At 44.7% G+C, this 17,878-nt stretch overlaps 1 protein-coding gene across 6 annotated transcripts in view; it reads right to left on the reverse strand.

Annotated features, from left to right (window-relative positions):
* Positions 1 to 7,085: 7,085 nt before the first annotated feature.
* TMEM72 (transmembrane protein 72) overlaps positions 7,086 to 17,878 on the reverse strand; it is a 34,900-nt gene continuing 24,107 nt past the window's right edge. For 3 of the 6 annotated variants that reach the window (XM_037804002.1, XM_037804003.1, XM_037804006.1), the window contains 2 exons: positions 17,117 to 17,256; positions 7,086 to 15,772 (listed from right to left, as the gene is read on the reverse strand). In XM_037804002.1, coding sequence (XP_037659930.1) covers positions 15,297 to 15,772; positions 17,117 to 17,256 — 616 coding nt within the window. In that variant the 3' untranslated portion in view covers positions 7,086 to 15,296. Of the gene's footprint in view, positions 17,257 to 17,878 lie in introns of all 6 variants that reach the window. The other 3 variants (XM_037804005.1, XM_037804004.1, XR_005211797.1) reach the window with 2 other exon arrangements.

Genomic DNA, 17,878 nt, shown 5'->3' on the forward strand with positions numbered 1-17,878 from the left:
AAGAGCCAGGCTCCACCAGCAAGCAGGGAGCCATGGGGGACCCTGCAAAGAAGACCGAGGACATCTGCTCTCACTCTGCAGAGGCCCAGTGGACAAGGCAGGGAGGGGGAGGCCCTGCCTTGGAGTGAGCGAGCAGGGGCTACAGTGGAGCAGGAGGGAGACAGGCTAAAGAGCTCAGAAAGCAGTTTCCTCTGTAGAGTGCCATGTTGGAACCAAGAAGTTAGGACTTAGGGGATGATTAAGCTTACTGAAACATTTTATAGATATTCCTTTTTACTTCTGATATACCAGACAGAGGGAAATACCTGAAATCTCTGAGCTGTAATCCCATTGCCTTGATCTCTAATAATGATTGTATAGCCTTTATCTTGTGCCCTTGTGATTGTAAAAACCTTGGGACTGACCCTCACTTGTACTGCTTTTATCCAGTTTTTCAACTTTAGAGTCTTATGATTGCTAAAGAACACCCCTAATGTTTATTAATGAAGGGTCATGGGTCAGCTCAGAACTAACCCACCCTAATTCCTAAGCTATCTTGATAGATGAAACTGGATCTAACCAAAATAGGCCTGCTGACATGTGCAGTAGTTTAGACTTTAAACAGTAAGTGACCTGTAGCTTATTATAATACTAATAATCACGCCCATCATCATGTTAAGGCCATTTTCTTATGTACTTTCTGAGACTAAGCATGTAATCAATCTGTGCTTGCTCAATAATTAGATCACCTCTAATTACATAATCTGGGGCCACTGTGCTCATTATACTAAAATCCACCCATCTTTTGATACCATAAAGCTATCAGAATTATTGCACTTTGGGGAGACAGTTTCAGGCCAATAAGCCATCTGATCTCCTGCTTTGTGCCTAGCAATAAACTTTCTCTCTTTGAAACCCTGGTGTCATGGATTAGCTGTTATTTGCATCGGGCAAAGAACCCATCGCTTTTGTCTGGTATCAATTTGGTGACCCCCAGAAGGGACAAAGATTCCTGTGCTGGTTTGGATGTATTATGTCCCCAAAATGCCATGTTCTTCAATGCAATCTTGTGGCGGTAATGTATTAATGTTGATTAGGTTGGAATTTTTGGATTAGATTGGGTTGTTTCCATGGAGCTGTGACCCACCCAACTGTGGGTAATAACTTTGATTAGATTATTTCCATGGAGTTGTGGCCCCGCCCATTCAGAATGGGTCTTGATTAGTTTCCCAGAGCCCTATAAAAACTCAGACAGGAGCTCAGTGCTGCTGCAGTTTAGAGAGACATTTTGAAGACGGCCGTTGAAAGGTGATGCTGACATTTCGGAGAAAGCCATTTTGAAACACAACCTGGGAGCAAACAGACACCAGCCATGTGCCTTCCCAGTTAACAGAGATTTTCCGGATGCCAACGGCCTTTCTCCCAGTGCAGGTACCCTATTGCCGATGCCTTACCTTGGACACTTTATGGCCTTAAGACTATAACTGTGTGATCAAATAAATCCCCTCTATAAGAGCCAATCCACTTCTGGTGTTTTGCAAAATGGCAGCATTAGCAAACTAGAACAATTCCTAAGGAGTCTGACTGCCTGAAGTTCTGGAGCCCAACAGGGCAGGTAAACATGGTAGTTGAGCCTTTTGTGACTGCTGGACTCTCTTTAGTCTAGAAGCTTGCCAATCAGGTTGTTCTCTGGCCTGCTGGCACTTCAGACCCTTGGTGCCTTAAAAAGCTTCAAAGAGAAAAACAGTTTCCAGTTCCAAGTCTGGACAGCTGACTGGGTGAGTGTGTCATCAGGTGGGTCAGTAAGTTAGTATGGCAGTTCGAGTCCCCTGGACATGGCTTTGAGACCAGGTCCCACTTCCAGAACCATTCCCCTTTGCTTTGACATCTACACATTTCTGTTTTTTTTGGGTACCATTCTAATGGGGTTCAAGGCCCTGACCAGGGTCTGTCTATTGAGTATAATTCTAAAAAAAATAAGTAATCTAACAATTAATTGATATTTAATGAAATTAAGTAGGGGGATAATACCTGTTTGTTAACTGTTGTGTTGCTAAGGTATAGTAAGTATTTAATTCCTGTTTAATTGTTAATCAGTGTGTGCAGTTTAGTTATTAATTGGTGTGTTATTTAAATATATAGCAAGTGTTAAGTGTTTAAATGTGTTCATTGGTGTGTTACTGCATTTCTATTGTTCAAGTGTTCCTAATTGGTTAGTGATTGGGGAAATTCCTTGAAATGGGAAATTCTAATTTTAATAGTATTCCTGAATATAGCCCTTTGTGCTACATTTTGAAAAACTGGAAGGATTTTAGTTATGAGCCTATGAGAAAAACAACAACAAAAAATAATTTATTTCTGTAACACAGTCTGGCCTCAGTATGATTTAGAATCAGGAAAGAAGTGGCCTTAAAAATGATTCTATAGAAAAGAACACTGTATTACAGTTAGAGTTGTTCTGCAAAAGAGCAGAAATAGGATGAGATGATGTATATTCAATCTTTGTTTGTCCCTCTCAAAAGTGTATTTCTGTGTCTCTGTTTTTTGTGTGATTAACTTTCCATTTATGTCTGCTTGTTCAATGTGTATTTTCATACCTCCAAACAGTAATAACAAATTAACAAAATAATTCTTAGAGGGCTCTACTAAAATTGCTTAAAGATAAATACATATATATATACACATATATATATACAAATTAGTTAAAACTAAAAGTTATATATATAAAATGTTATATATATATAAATTAATGAAGATAAATATATATACATATATAGAAATTAGTTAAAACTAAAATAGTTCTATATATAAAATGTTATATATATAATTAAAACTAAAATAAATTAGTTATATATATAATGTATATAAATTAGTACTCCTGGAGTCCCAGAGGAAAAAGGAAAAAAAACCTGCTAGGCAACAAGCTGAAACCCACAGTTTTTGTAATTACTGTAAACAAACCTGGACATTAGAAATAAACTGCCCCTGGAATTTCCCTAAGGCGGTAAAGGGCTGCCAGAGGGCTGCCTCTGGAAAAGGCAAAGAACTTTTCCTATCGTCCAGGTCACAGCTTTAAGTGAAATAGATCTATAATTGGAAACAGTTAAAAGAAGGACATAGGAATTCTCATCAACACTAAGGCCACATTAGGGGTCTTAAATCCCTCCATCCTCATTTAAAACCTTTAAAACCAAGTTCAACAGACCAGCCCTCACTGTCTCATCTATCCCTTCCCCCAGAGCCTAATCAGCTAAGGCAGCTATTAGGGAAGGGCTCAGTACAGAAAGATGGGGGAGGGTGAGCTTGGTTTAGAATTCTTTCTACCGGGCCTGGAAATTTGAAATGGTAAGCACAGAAGAAATGCTGTAGAATAGGCCATGTTTGTTCTGAAAGAATTCCCTGATTAAATTTTTTTTCAATAATGCCTTTGCAACAGTAACCATATTAAACAAATAATTATTAAAATATATGTAGCCTTGGGATAGGAGTAATTGAATAAAATCTAATTGCCAAATTTCAGTATGCAAAATAAAATGTCCTTGAGACAAATTAAATAATTGCAGTCTATTGATAGTCAATATACTTTTAAGGTTGTTCATAATTTTAGGTTATTATGAAAAAGAAGAGGTTTTTTTAAAACTCCAATAAAAGAAATTAAAAAAAGCAAATATAGCTGTAAAAAATGCAATGACAAAGTCTAATCCTGTTTCTGTTTTTATGATGACTCTTTTTTTTTTTTTCATTTTTATTGAGATTGTTCAGATACCATACAATTATCCAACGATCCAAAGTGTACAATCACTTGCCCCTGGGTACCCTCATACAGCTGTGCATTATGATGACTCTTTGAATCAAACAATTTCATACTGCATGAGTCTGTTCCCCCTAAATTTATACAAGTTTACTAATAAGCTAGCATTATATCTATTAGATCATTATTATGGTAAAAAAAAAAAAAAAGTTTGTGTTTAAGGAAATTTAATTATTTTGACAACCTATTTTAAAAATAATTTTGTTTTGAAAGATGTTTAAAGACAGTATCAAACATATTTTGGTAACATAAAATATGTGGATATGTAAAATATACAAGATGTGCTTAGTTAAAAAATGTAGTTTATCCTTGAGAATGTACAGGACAAAGCCTGAGTAAATATGGAAAGCTGTAGAAAGTTTGTGAAAGTGAGTTTTGTTTATTGTAGTCAATGCTGACTAAAACTTGATAAGCTTGTCTAAAGGAGTATTGGTTTGCCCTAAAGTAAAAGGGATAGTTTTAATATGTAAGACAAGACCTGAATGGATATGGAAAATTGTAGAAGTTTTGTGAATGTGAATTCTGTCATAGTCAATGCTGACCAAAATTCGCTAGGCTTGTTCACAATATTTTGTAAGAGCTTCTCATGTCAAACTGTGTATTTACACAAAATGGGAGCTTAATTTTCTCTTTTAAATAAAGAGAGATTGTTGTTCTGCTCTTGATGAAAGGTTATGAAAAGTTTTTCTTAACCATCTGAGTATTCTGTCTAGAAGACAAGGATTTGATGTCCTATCAGAATAATATCCTTGTTGATGTATATGTTGATATTATCATCCTTTATTTTAGAAGACTTTTTTTTGTCACTTTGGTTAACTAGGAACAAAATATTGTTTCACAGTAACCCATTTTCCTGTTTAGCATATGTTCAAACCTGACAACTTTTTGACATTTTACCCTCCCAAATTGAACCCTAAAAGATGTCTCTTATTTCAAACTGTTGAAAAGGATTTTTTCTTTTACCTTGTAAAAGTGAGGTGACATTACATAGGAAGAGTCTGAGAAGTATTACAATAAGTAAAAGTGATTTTCTATCCTTCTCTGAGCTAAATTTGAATGGGTGAAATGTTATTCATTTATTTAGAGATTGTATAACATTCCTAAAGACTTACAACATTCCCACTGTCCATGTTATATCCCAATACTAATCTACATGATGTTAGACAATAGTGTGATGTTGTTATTCATAGTTTTAGTTATTCTTAGAAAAAGTTTACAGATCATGGAAACAGTCAAATTTACTTGGCAGTTATACTACTTTGCTCTAATGCTTCTCTACAAGTACATGTAGTCAGCTATAAGTCAGAACATCATCTTCAATAAAAAGGGACTTTAAAAGAGAAGAAAGGCATGTATGCAAATTATGTTCTGCCTGTTAAGTAACACAACCCTAGTAAATGTGTAAAGGTGAGGCATCTGCTATGGTTTGTGGTTGATGACTCCAATATGTCAACTGTCAAATGTTTTTATTTCTGAAAATAGCTTCATGTAGAAAATGCTGATAAGAAAATTAGGGCCTAGATTGTAAGCTCTTACAGCAGGCACATTATTCCTGAACTTTAGCTGTTATTTCAATATTCTGAGATGGTGAGTTCTTTGTGTATAACCTGTAAGTTCCCTGGAACTTTGGGTATCTGTATGACACCTGAGACTCAAAGTTAGAGTTCTGAAGCTCTAAAAATCAGATTACTCCACACAATGACTTTTAAAGAAGCTGAAAAAGAGACCAGACTTCAATTAGAAATGTGAACGAAGCCAATCTGGTTGGGACTAAGGTGAATCAGAATACAAGGTAAAAGATGGCATTATCTTTATTTTAGGACCTTAACTTCTGTATGAGACCAAAGGAAGAGAAGTTTATTTTGTCCAAAATTTAAATTTTCTGTAGCACATTATCTAACTTATTCTGTCTGGTCAGTTTATTTAAACAACCTAACTCAGCTTTATTTGACATTGAACCTAGAATAGGGAATAAAATCTTGATATTCTGTACAGGTTAATATAATACATTTCATGTGTAATGAAATGTATACATTTCAGGGTATTTGGGAAAGAAAATGAAAAAGTATTTGCAAAGTCTATTGAGGGACTGGAGTAAAAAGTGGAACTGTTAAACTTCCCCACCTGGGGAATTCCTGCTATTCTCTTAAGCAAAATAGGGGCTCTCAATTTAATAAGCCAGGCCCTCAATCTTGAGGCTTGCCCTTATGAAACTTAATTCTGTAACAGCAAATCTAAGCCTACTTATAATTAATGCTTAAGAGTCACCCCAGAGAAACTCTTGTTGCTCAGACATGGCCTCTCACTCTAAGCCAAACTCTGAAAATAACTCACTACCTTCCCCCATATGTGGGACATGACTCTGGCCCTGGCATCAGGAGATTGGTTGACAAAGGGGGGAAAGAAATAAAACTAAATAAAGTTTCAGTGGCTGAAAGATTTCAAACAGAGTATAGTAGTCATTCTGTTACGCAAATTTAAGCCAGATATTTCAAAGTGCCACTATATGCCAAGCCCCAACCAACAATGTTCCAGAAAACCCTAAAAATACCCCAGCCTCTATCTAACACCCTATAAAAGTTTAGCTTAAGTTTATTTTTCAGAGACTGAAAGCCTCTGGATTGTTCCTATGCCAGATAAGCCCTGAAACCCAGAAGTACTGGTTTCTCCAAGAACAACAACCAGTTTCATTCCTCTGTCCCATAATACTGACATCCCTTTTCAGCATAAAGAGGTCAGAACGGTTGTTACCCAGATATCCTTCAAGATTGAGAGAATGATCAAATGAGAGGGAGGAGTTGTAAGCAAGAAGTTAGGATTTAAGGGATGATTATGATTACTAAATCATTATATAGATATTCCTTTTCTACTTTCTGTTATATTAGAAGAGCCAGAGGTAAGTACCTGAAATTTTTGAACTGTGGCCCAGCTGCCTCAGTCTCTGATAATTGTATAACTATATAGCCTTTACCCTGTGATTGTAAAAACCCTGTGAATGATACACACTTGTACCCCCTTATCCTGTTTTTCAACTTCAGAGTCTTACCCTAATGTTTATTAATGAAGGGCCTTGAGTCAGCCCAGAACTAACCCATCCCAATTCCAAAGCTATCTTGATAGATGAAGCTGGTTCTAACCAAAATGGGCCTGCCTGACATATGCAGTAGCTTAAACTTTAACCTAAAGTGACCTACATCTCATAATACTAAAAATCATGCCCACCATCATATTAAGGCCATCATTTTCTTACATACTTTCTGTGACCAAGCATGTAATCAATCTGTGCATGCTCAATAATTAGATCATCTCTAACCTTGTCATCTGGAGCCATTGTACTCATTATCCTAAAACCTGCCCATCTTTTGATACCATAAAATTGCCAGAATTACTGAAGTTCAGGGAGACAGATTTTTGCGCTCAAGTCCATCTGATCTCCTGCTCTGTGCCTAGTGTTAAACTTTCTCTCTTTGAACCCTGTTATGAATTGGCTATTATGCACACCTGGCAGAGAACCCACTGCTTTTGCCTGGAATCAGTGTGAGGGGTGGGGGCTCTGGGAAGGTGACTTTGGCTGGACAAGAGCCGTGTGCCGTTCGCTTCCACTGCTGAGAGAGTTCTTAGCCAGGGAGCTCTGGGATCAGGGGTAGAGAAGCCCTTGCATAGCTGAGTCTGGTTGGCATCTAGTAACATTTTTTATCAACCCCAGGGTTTGGAGCACAGCCAGCAGGAGGGAGCAGGAGACCCAGGCAGGGGGGAGGAAACCTCAGAGGGAGCCCATGCTGGGTGTCTGTGTGTCGAGGTGTCATTGCTTACCTGTGTCTTACCTGCACAGAGAGAGGCAAACATTGCTGAGGCCGTGGTTCTCATCCTGGGCTTAGCAGGGGCTTGCAGGAGGGCTTGACACAGCTCCCAGGCTCTCCCATCATGCCCCCCCCCCAGGAAGTGTCCAAATGGCCAGGGCCTTGAACAGTGAGCATAACAGGCTCCGGGATGTGCCTGGGGCAGGCCAAGCTGGGGGCACCAGCTCTGGATAGGTGGTGGTTGGGGTGGGGGCTGCTTAGTGCTCAGAATAGAAATTACATGGGCAAGATGTACAACAAAGGAGGGGACAGGTAAACAGCAGTCACAGCCAAAGTGCGGAGCAGTAGAGAAGGGGGACGCGTTCCACTCCTCAGGCTGAGCGCTCCCCACTTTCCCCTTCCTTCTTCTCTCCCCATCATCCCCTTCTCTCTGCCCACCCAGACTCAACTGCCCTAGAAATGAAAGTCACAGGGTGACACAGGTCAAGCCCCTCCTCATTCAAAGATGAAAGGAGGGAGGCCCCAAGAGGAAAGCCACAGTTGAGGTCTCTGGCCAGGCTTGGACTCTGATCTCCTGATGGCACTGAGAACCAGGCCTGGGGTCTGCATGAATCCTTACTCCGCCATTTACTAGCTGCGTGCCAGTCACTAAATCCCCATCTATAAAATGTGACCCCAACAGATCACACCCCATAGGGTGAGAGGACTAGATGAGAGTGAACATGCCAAGTCCCGAATGCCACGTGCACTTAGGACTCAGTTGCTGTCACCTGTTATTGTCATCGTTGAGACAGCTCTTTGCCTTTTACTCTGTCTACTGCACAAAAACCTTCTTCACTATGTGTGGAAAATATAACTGTCCCTTTCTGACACTGGTGAACATGGCCATGGTTCCCTGTCCCAGGTTATATAATTTTGCACCTGATTATATTCTAAACCCACTTTTGAAGCCCAACTCAAAGTTTATCTCCTCCGAGAAGTCTTCCTGGATTTCCCCATCCAAATTCAGCATAGTGTTTGCAACTGCAACCCTCACATCTACTTCATGTCAGCCACACTTGTGGTGCTATCTATGTGGCGGACAGCATGCCTTACTCATCCCTTCAACCCCAGCAGCTAGCATGGTGCCTGGTGCACACAGTGGGGGCTAAAAAAAGGTTTGTCGATTTAAGCTGACTCTTGTTCCTAGCAACCTGTTCTCTAAATTTATCATGGGGCTGCTGGTTTTGAAAGAAAGGAATGTGTTCCACTCTGGAAAGAGGAACCCAAGACTCAGGGCTACAAAAATCTCACCCAGTTTCCTGGAAACCAAAGCAACAGTGAGCTGGTGGCAACCCCACCCCCACTCTGGACACCTCAGAAAAGCAACTTGCGGCTGAGTGGGGAGGCCATGGGTACCCTCAGTCAGAAGTAGCTGTTTAGGGACAAATGAATCATCAAATCCATTGCCCATTAGCTCTACTCATTACTTGCTTTTTAAAGGGAAATGTGATCTGAGACTCACAGAGGCTTTCAGTATCCATTAGTTGGTAAAATTCCATTGGATGGGCTCTTGTTCCTGCCCCAGTATATTCCCCAATGCAACCCCCTCCTCCCACCTTTGACATTTCCCACTGCCTGAGATACTGAAAATTTCCCAGCAGCTAGTGCCATCAAAACGTTGCAAACTGTAACTTAAGACTCAGTGCTGGATTTCTCTTGGGCCTGCTCTGAGATTGGGCAGATGCTCCCTATTAGAGTGCATAGCTGGGGTCCCTGAGGCTTGGCGCTGGATGGGCTATTAGAGGTAGCCTTCAAGTTACATAACAAGAATTACCCAAGGCCCCAAATCTTGGCAGAGCCAAGCAGGGCCATACAGCTGACACCTGACTTCTAGCATGTGTTTTTCTCTTTGTGCAGCTGTTTCCACCCTTGTCATTTTGTGAAACTCAGGGCATCATATTCTACTTAAATGAAACTCGGTTTCTCCAAATTCCCATTCTCTCATGTGCAAGGGTGATGATTTATCAGTTCTTCTGTCTTCTCTGGACAATGCTGAGACATTCAGCCAGCCAGGTAGGTCCCATGGGAGGAGCTCGTTCCAGCCAAGGTGGACAGCCCCTCTTTTTCTCCAAAGAGCACTCCGCTTTTCTTCCCTCTTCTGGCGGCCTGTCCACTTGCTGGTCAGCAGCTCTGGACTCCAGCTGAGCCCAGGGCCTGGAAAGGCAGATGGTGACTGGATGACTGGCAGGGAAAGCTTAAAATTTTGCACATACAAGGGATGGGGAAAAAGTCCCTGATGTAGGACTCAGATCTACATCTTTTCTACCTGATGGACCAAGTTCTCACATATGCACCCCATTTCTTCATTGTCATTGCAAAACCAACCAACCAACCAACCAACCAACCAACCAACCAATGAACCAACCAACCAACCAACCAACCAACTTAGGACTTCCCGAATGACAGAGTGAGGATCTTGGGGGACCATCTCCCTAACAAAATAACAATTTCACTGGCCAAAATTACAAATGTCAGTCATTTCAAGTCAGCAGAAATTGTCCTAAGGACATAAAGCCAAATGGAGAAACACTCATTCTAGAAAGTCTACCAAATCTTGGTGAGAATAGTAAGGGGCTGCGGCATTTGAATCATGACCTGCTCCCTTCCCCCATCCTGCTCTACCTTATGGAAACTCTACTCTGGGTAGGTGTGGCCAAGAACCTAAGGCTCCCTCTCCTCCCAGATCCTCATCTAGGGCCATGGTTTCACCTCAGAAGGAGCAGGATATTGGTGTTTCTCATCCTTCTCAGCTTGTGTTGTATAAGTTCTACTCCAGGCAGCACAGCCAAGGGGATTGTGGTGGTCCAAAGCTGTATGTCCTCCAGAAAAACATCTTAAACTTAATCCATTCCTATGGGTGTGAACTCATTGCAAATAAGACCTTTGGATGAGGTTACTTCAGTTAAGGTGTGGCCCACCTCAATCAGGATGGGTCTTAATCCTATTACTGGAGTCCTTGATAAGCAGAAATTCAGACAGCTGAATAATGTCCAGTTTTGAACAAAATTTCAAGAAAATCAAAGAAACAGTAAAGTGTGATCCATGTGCATGAAAAGTAACAGGCAGTAGGAACAGCTTTTGAGGGGTCCCAGATGTTGGACTTAGCTGACAAAGACTTCAAAGCAACTATTATAAATATGTTCAAAGAACAAAGGAAAACATGCTTAAAAAAATTAAAGGAAGGTGTGGCAATGTCTCACCAAACAGAGAAAATCAATAAAGAGACAGAAATTATATATAAAAAGAAGCAAATGGAAGTTCTGCAGCTGAAAAGTACAATAGCCAAAATAAGAAAATCACCAGAGGGGTGAACAGTAACTTTGAGATAGCAGAAGAAAGAGTCAGCCACCTTGAAGATGGATTGCTAGAGATTATGCAATCTGAAGTAGAAAATAAAAAGAATGAAGAAAAATGAGCAGGCCTTAGACAAATGTGGGACAGCATTAAGTACACTAACTTTTTCATAATGGGGGTACCAGAAACAGAGGAGAGAAGGGGACAGAATAAATATTCTAAGAAATAATGGCTGAGAAATTACCAAATTTGATGAAAAAAATTAATCTACACTTCCAAGAAGCTCAGTGAATTCCAAGTAGGATAGATACAAAAAAGATCTATACCCAGACAAAATGTTGAAAGCCAAAGATAAAAAATCTTGAAAGCAATAAGAGAAAAATGAATCATCCTGTACAAGGGAACGTCAAGAAGGGTAACAACCTACCCCCATCAGAAACCATGGAGGCCAGGGGCAGTGGGATATCATATTCAAAGCGCCCAAAGAAAATAAGTCTCAGTGAAGAATCTTACATCCAGCAAAACTCTTTCAAACAACTGAGATGAAATAAAGACATTTCCAGATAAACAAAAGCTAAGAGAATTCACTGCTAGCAGATTTGCCTAATAGAGAGTGCTGGCTAAGGAAATTATGTAGCCAATTTTAAAAGACAGTATTATTGCATATTTATGCTCTTTTCCTTAGTGCTAGGACAACTTGATATCCTCATGTAAAAGAATTAAATTGGACTCCTACCTCATACCATATACAAAAGTTAACTCAAAATTGATCATAGACTTAAATGTAAGGTCTAAAACTATAAAACTTTAAGAAGAAAAAATAGGAATTAAATCTTTGTGCCCTTGCTTAGGCAATTGTTTCTTCGATGTAACACTCGAATAACAAGCAACAAAAATAAACATAGTTATATTAGACTTTACCAAAATTAAAAGCTTTGGCACTTCTCATGACTCTTTTCAAGGAAATATAAAGGCAACTTATAGAATGGCAGAAAATATTTGCAAATCATGTATCTGATAGGTGGTGAGTACCCAGAATATATAATGAACTCTTACAACTCAACAATAAAAAGACGAATAACACAACTAAACATGGGCAAAGTATTTACATAGACATTTCTCCAAAAAAGATACACAAATCGCCAATCAGCTTATGAAAAGATGCTCAACATCAATCATTAGGGAAATGCAAATCGAAACCACATGACACACCACTTCACACCTATCAAGAAGACTATTATCAAAAGGACAGACAATACATGTTGGCAGGAATGTGGAGAAACTGTAAATCTCATTCATTGTTGGTGGGAATGTTAAATGGTTCAGCTACTCTGGAAAACAGTTTGATAGCTCCTCGATGTTAAGTATAAAGTTACTATACAGCCCAGCAATTCTATTCCCTGGTATATACCTAAGAGAAATGAAAACATATGTCCTCCTAAAAATTTGTAGATGAATGTATGTTCATAGCAACATTATTTGTAACAGGCAAGCAAAGTGGAAACAACACAAATGCCCATCAACCGATGAAAGGATCAACAGAATGTGATAATTCATCTGATGGAATATTACTGGGCAATAAAAAGGAATGAAGTACTAACACATGTTACAACATGGATGGACCTTGAAACTTTATGCTAACTGAAAAGAGCCAGTCTCAAAGGCCACATAGTGTATGATTCTAGTTATACGAATTGCCTAGAACAGATAAATCTATAAAATCAGAAACTAAATTAGAGGTTGTGTAGGGTGGGTGGGAGGTAGTGAGAAGTGGCTTCTAATGGGTATGGGGTTTCTTTTTGGGGTGGTGAAAGTGTTGTGAACTTAGATCACAGCGATGGTTTTATAACCCTGAATGTACAAAAAACCATGGAATTGTACAGTTTAAATGGATGAATTTTATAGTATGTGAATAGTATCTCAACGAAGATCCTAAATATTCTTTTAAATGTTAGGGCAGATGGGAGAGTGATAAGGACAGGGCTTTGCTCCTCATGACTGGGGGTACGTGACAGCTCTTTGTCTAAGCTGGGAAAGGGACTGGGGTGGGCTCCAACCCTGGAATGTGGAGTTGAGAAAGGAGCTCTTGGAACTAAATCACTCTTGCCCTGATAGAAATCTTCGTGCTGTCTCCTTGGAGCTCCCTTACCTTGGGGCTGCACAGAAACGTGTCTTTGTGCTTATTCAGTGAGTTTTGTAGTCTGAAGAGCACTTTCCCATCTGTCCTGTGCAATCAGTACACGAATTTGTAGAGAGAAGTGCTTTTGGTTCCACTTAATAGAAGAACCTGAGAGCAGTGATGTGAGAGAGGAAGGCCAAAGTCAATCAGCATGTGAGGGGCAGATTAAATGCCCCCCAGCCTACTTCGAAAGGCTCTTGTGCCACATCTAAAATATGTCTACTGCAGCTTCTGCTGAGCAAGTGCCACTTTCTTGCCCACTTGGCTTATAGGCATGAGGGCCATGGTCTATTTAATGGCCTCACCCCAGCTCCTATTTTGGCCACAGCAAGAGAGTCTGAGCATGACTGGAACCTCTCAGGTGGTGCAGCCAGCAGATTCGCCCCTAACTGGTGATGGGGACCAGGAAGGCTGGATGTCTCAGAACCAGGACCTCATGCACAACGTGTCCTCAGGAATCTCCAATACCTCTTACCTCTAAGACATTTCCAAAGCATTGCTCTAGCTTGCAGTCTTACAAATTTGTTATTAAATGGGGCTGATGGATCTGGGGTGACACTGTAGGTTTTGACTCTTGAGACCCAGTCGTCAAGCTCCCCCGGCTCTGAGAAGGTTGCCCTGCCTGGTGAGCAGGAGCAGCCAGATCCCTACAGAGGTGAAATACCTTTGCTGTCAGCTTCTCTGTGGATCACATTCCCTTCCACACAGGGCAGATGGCAAGCTAGCTGGTTCTCCCCCACTCTGCTCCTGCACAGGGGGCCTGCCTGGGACCCCTGGCCCATTAGGAATTGTGTACAATCCATGCCCACCCACAAAGTACATTCTATATTACTTGATCCCACCTGCCTCTGGGCTTTCAGACCTTGGAGGTCCCTCTTCAGTGGCAGCAAAACAAACAGCTCTAGGGCTTGCAGAGTCAAGGGCTTACTGGAATGTGCTTATTTGCTTTTCTCATTCGATTTCAGAGAAGAACTGGGTTATTGCAGGCAAGTGCTCTGCTTACTTGGAATGTCTACTGTTTTCAGGCACCACACTGATGCTGGCTTCTGGCTGGCCATTATTCCAACACAGATGCAAAGTAACTTGTAGGCAATTCAACACAAGTCTACAGTCTGAAAAGTCTACAGGAATCAACACAACTTTCTTATGTAGACATCAAAGTGTGCATTAAGCCTCTCTAGTTGGAAGATGTGCTTCTTCTTAGGATTGCTCATTATCAGGAATAACCTGTCTGCTCTTCTTTGCAACAGTCTAAGGAGCCAAAAAACACTCTTTTAGAAGTAAAAACTATATTGCAAATCACTTGAGCATCTAACTCCAATGAGTTTTGTTCATTATGAGCTCATCATCACTTCTCTGTAGTGCCACGGCAGACAGCTGGCCTGCTTTCCTCCCTCCTTCCCAGTTTGAACAAACACATTTACCACCCATTCTGCTCCCAGGCCCCTCTTGGTGCTGTGTAGACCCCAGGGCTCAGCCCCCACAGGCAGGCAATCCTGCTAAATGCAGACCCAGGCTTTCCAGGACCTTTCAGCCAACGTCATCTCTGTGGAATCTTGAAAGAGCCCAAAGTCCATGTGACCAGGATGCCTCTGGGATTGCTTGGCCCACTGGCCTGGCTTTCTCTCAGCACAGACTGGCATTGTTTCCCTGGAGGGCCCATGACCTGGCGCCACTCCCTTCCCTGGAGGGTCAGTTTGGCCGCCCCTCTCCACCCTGGGCAATCTCAGCTGGACCCAAGGCCACCCTTAACAAATGTCTTTGAGATGCTTAACTAGGCCACAAAGGGGTCTTGGTGAATGCAGGGTCCTGGGAGGGGCCAGGGAAACCCAGTGGCTTCTTCTGGGTGGACTGGATTTGTGCCTTCTGGGGCCGAGGCAGGGGCACCTGCAGCCTTTAGTGAGGTGGGAGACCTGATCTCTTTTGGGGGACAGCCTGAGGATCTCTGGGCTCCACAGCCAGGAGGGAGGACTGTGCTGGCTGAGGCTGCATGAGTTTCATTTGTGCCTCCCTTGGGGACAGCTGGCTGGTGGATTTTCAGGCTACCTGATGGCCCCAGAGGCCCAGCCCCCATGAGGATGAACCCATCGAGGAGCTGAGTTACGAGGGGGCGAGTTGATCATTGGGCCTGCAGATGTCAGGGAACTCCAGGCAAAGGCCCCCTCGGTGCCCCAAGGCTGAAACAGGGAGTTCAGAACAGGCCTGAGGCTGTGAGCGAAGACAAGAAGAGTAGGCCCTGGGCCGGAGGGATGATGGGGGTGGTGTCTGAGGTGGTCTCCTCTGGCTCGCTGTCCCCATTGTCCAGGCCCTCGCCCAGGGACGGGATGATTTTGACCACTTTCTCTTCAAAGTGCACCTGCTTCTTGGCGCCTGGCTCCGCTGGCTCCAGAGTGAGCTCCACCACGGCACTGGGGGGCTGCAGGGCATGGGGCTGCTTGGTCCCCTTTAAGATGCTCTTCATGTGGGTGAAGAGGGAGCCGGGCCCCTCCTTGAGGGCCCCATGGAAGGTGTACGTCTGCTCGGTGTCCCCAGAGCCGGTGGTGCTGACCACGCTGCTGGAGGGGTCTGTGTACTGCTCCACGGGGGTAAGTGTGGCAGGGGCGGCTTTGCTCTTTTTCCGCTTGCTCAGCAGGAAGTAGGCCAGGCCTGTGACGATGAGCATGGAGCCTGGAAGAGATCTGGGGGGTCAGGCATTCTGGGTGCACCGTGGGAAAACCAAAGGCCATCCGAGCCCACCTTTCCAAAGGGCCTCTGCCGTGCAGTGCTATCTGGCCGTGGGCAGTGCCCTCTGGCCTCACCCTGGGCTGACCCAAGGCCCACGCCCTCACCCGCTGCCCCCACCTCATCTTGGGGACCGGCCTGCCACGGGAAACGGGCCCACTCTGTGCTCTGGTCCTCATCCAGGCCATTAGCTGTGGGGCCTGGGACTTGGCTTGAAAGTCTGAGGATGGGCTCTGCAGGCCCTGGAGGGATCCTCATGCCCCTGCCTGAGGTCCACCTCTCTTGGACAGTCGATGGTCGCCGCATGTCCATGCACAGCCTCCCTCTCTGGACGGCCTTAGGGCTGGACCTGTAATGACTTCAAGGAGCCGGGGCTGATCATTCCTAGGAGTGGGCGATCTTCCTCCACTTCAGCCTCCCCCAACTTTCACCCGATAAACACCAACGAAAGACAAATCACATTGGGCGTGTCTAGCAGAGAGCTGGCCCCCTCCTGGCCCTGCCTCCAGACCACAGAGGACATGCACCCAGGGCTCATCTGTCACCCCCCTACCCACCCATTCAACAAGGCGCTGCTGCTCTGTCTCTCCTGCCGGGAGTCCCCCTGTCCAAAAGGCCAGAGCCTCCATCGTGTCTCTGGCTCCCCACAGAGCAGGAGATTGTGGCCTGTTGTGGCCTCGGTCAGAGCTGGATCTTCCCCAGGAGTCCCCATGGGGTGGGGGTGGGGGATGTACAGAGCAGTCTCCAGGGGCTCTCCCAGGCCCAGTGAAAGAGATCTCAGGGAGACGAGGACGGCTCCTGCTTTCAGCTTAGTCTCCCAGTTGGGGTCGTCGATGGTCATGAAAAAAGGGCAATGGCTTTTACAGGAAAGAGGAGGGAAAAGGGGAGTTCCCGCAGAAAAGGTCATGGACAAAAACAGACGTAGGAGGTGCTGAGTCCTGGGTTCTGCAACCAGAAAGCTGGCTGACAAGTAGGGCCTCTGGAGTGGGTGGGGTGTAGGGGACGAGGCTGCGAAGGTCTTTGGGGGTCACCTCATGGGGTGCCTGAGGAGTCTGGACCTAAACGGGTGGGCATTGGGAGACACAGAGAAGAGACCCACCTCAATCCTGGGGCAACCCTGGGACAAGGCAAGGTCTGTGCCTCTCGCCACCTGTGTAAGGGGTGCTGGTTCTCTGGGTGTTTCTCCATTTGTCAGGGTGCAGAGCCCTTATCCCATGCTCCAGGAGGTCAGAGGTGGGGGGCACCCCTCCACCAGGTCGCTGCCTGCCTCCGCCGCCTGGGGGCTCCTACCTGGGATGGTCACGTGCCAGACCAGGACGGGGTGGAGGAAGCAGGCCACGGACAGCAGCACATAGGCCAGGAACTTCTGGAAGCAGCCCAGCCAGTGGGCCCTCTCCCTGGCTCTGTGGGCCAGGGAGCCTGGCGGACACCTGGGGGCGAGGGTCCCAGGGTTAGCAGCAAGGGGTTGGCGGAGGGGGGAGGGAAGGGGCAGGCCGCCGGCGGCTGGGATCAGTCCTGCTGAGCGATGCCCGCTGCCCGCGCCCCTGCACGCAACACCCCCTCGGGGGTCCTGGAAGCCCTGGGGACCCTCACTGTGGCTTCCACGGCTAGGGGCATCCACCAGTTTTCTGAAAGGCATCCCGTCCTGCCTTCCTGGCCAAGGGAAAGGCAGATCAACGGTCTCGGGACCCCACAGGGGGCAGTGGAAGGAGAGTGGGAGGCGGTGAGTCCGCGGGGCGCACAGGGTCCACGCTGCCCCGGAGGCGGTGCGATCGTGCGCCGCGCACGGGGGGGCGAGTTGGGGAGCGCCCCGAACTCGGGGTCCCGGCCTCCTGCCCGGAAAGCACTGCGCGAAAGCAGCGGTACCTCGGGGCCGCGGCTGCCCGGTTTTTTAGGGAGGAAAGCTCCCCTTCGCAGCCGCGTCTCCCCCTTCTGCCGAGTCGGCTCGACGGGAGCAACCAGCGCTCTGCGGCACTGGGGCTCGGCCGGCGCGTCCGGCCGCGGATGGACCCGGGACAGTGGCTGAGGCGAGCGGGCTGCCTGGGGGGCTTG

Source organism: Choloepus didactylus, chromosome 15, assembly GCF_015220235.1.
Source record: "Choloepus didactylus isolate mChoDid1 chromosome 15, mChoDid1.pri, whole genome shotgun sequence".
Lineage (NCBI taxonomy): Eukaryota > Metazoa > Chordata > Mammalia > Pilosa > Megalonychidae > Choloepus > Choloepus didactylus.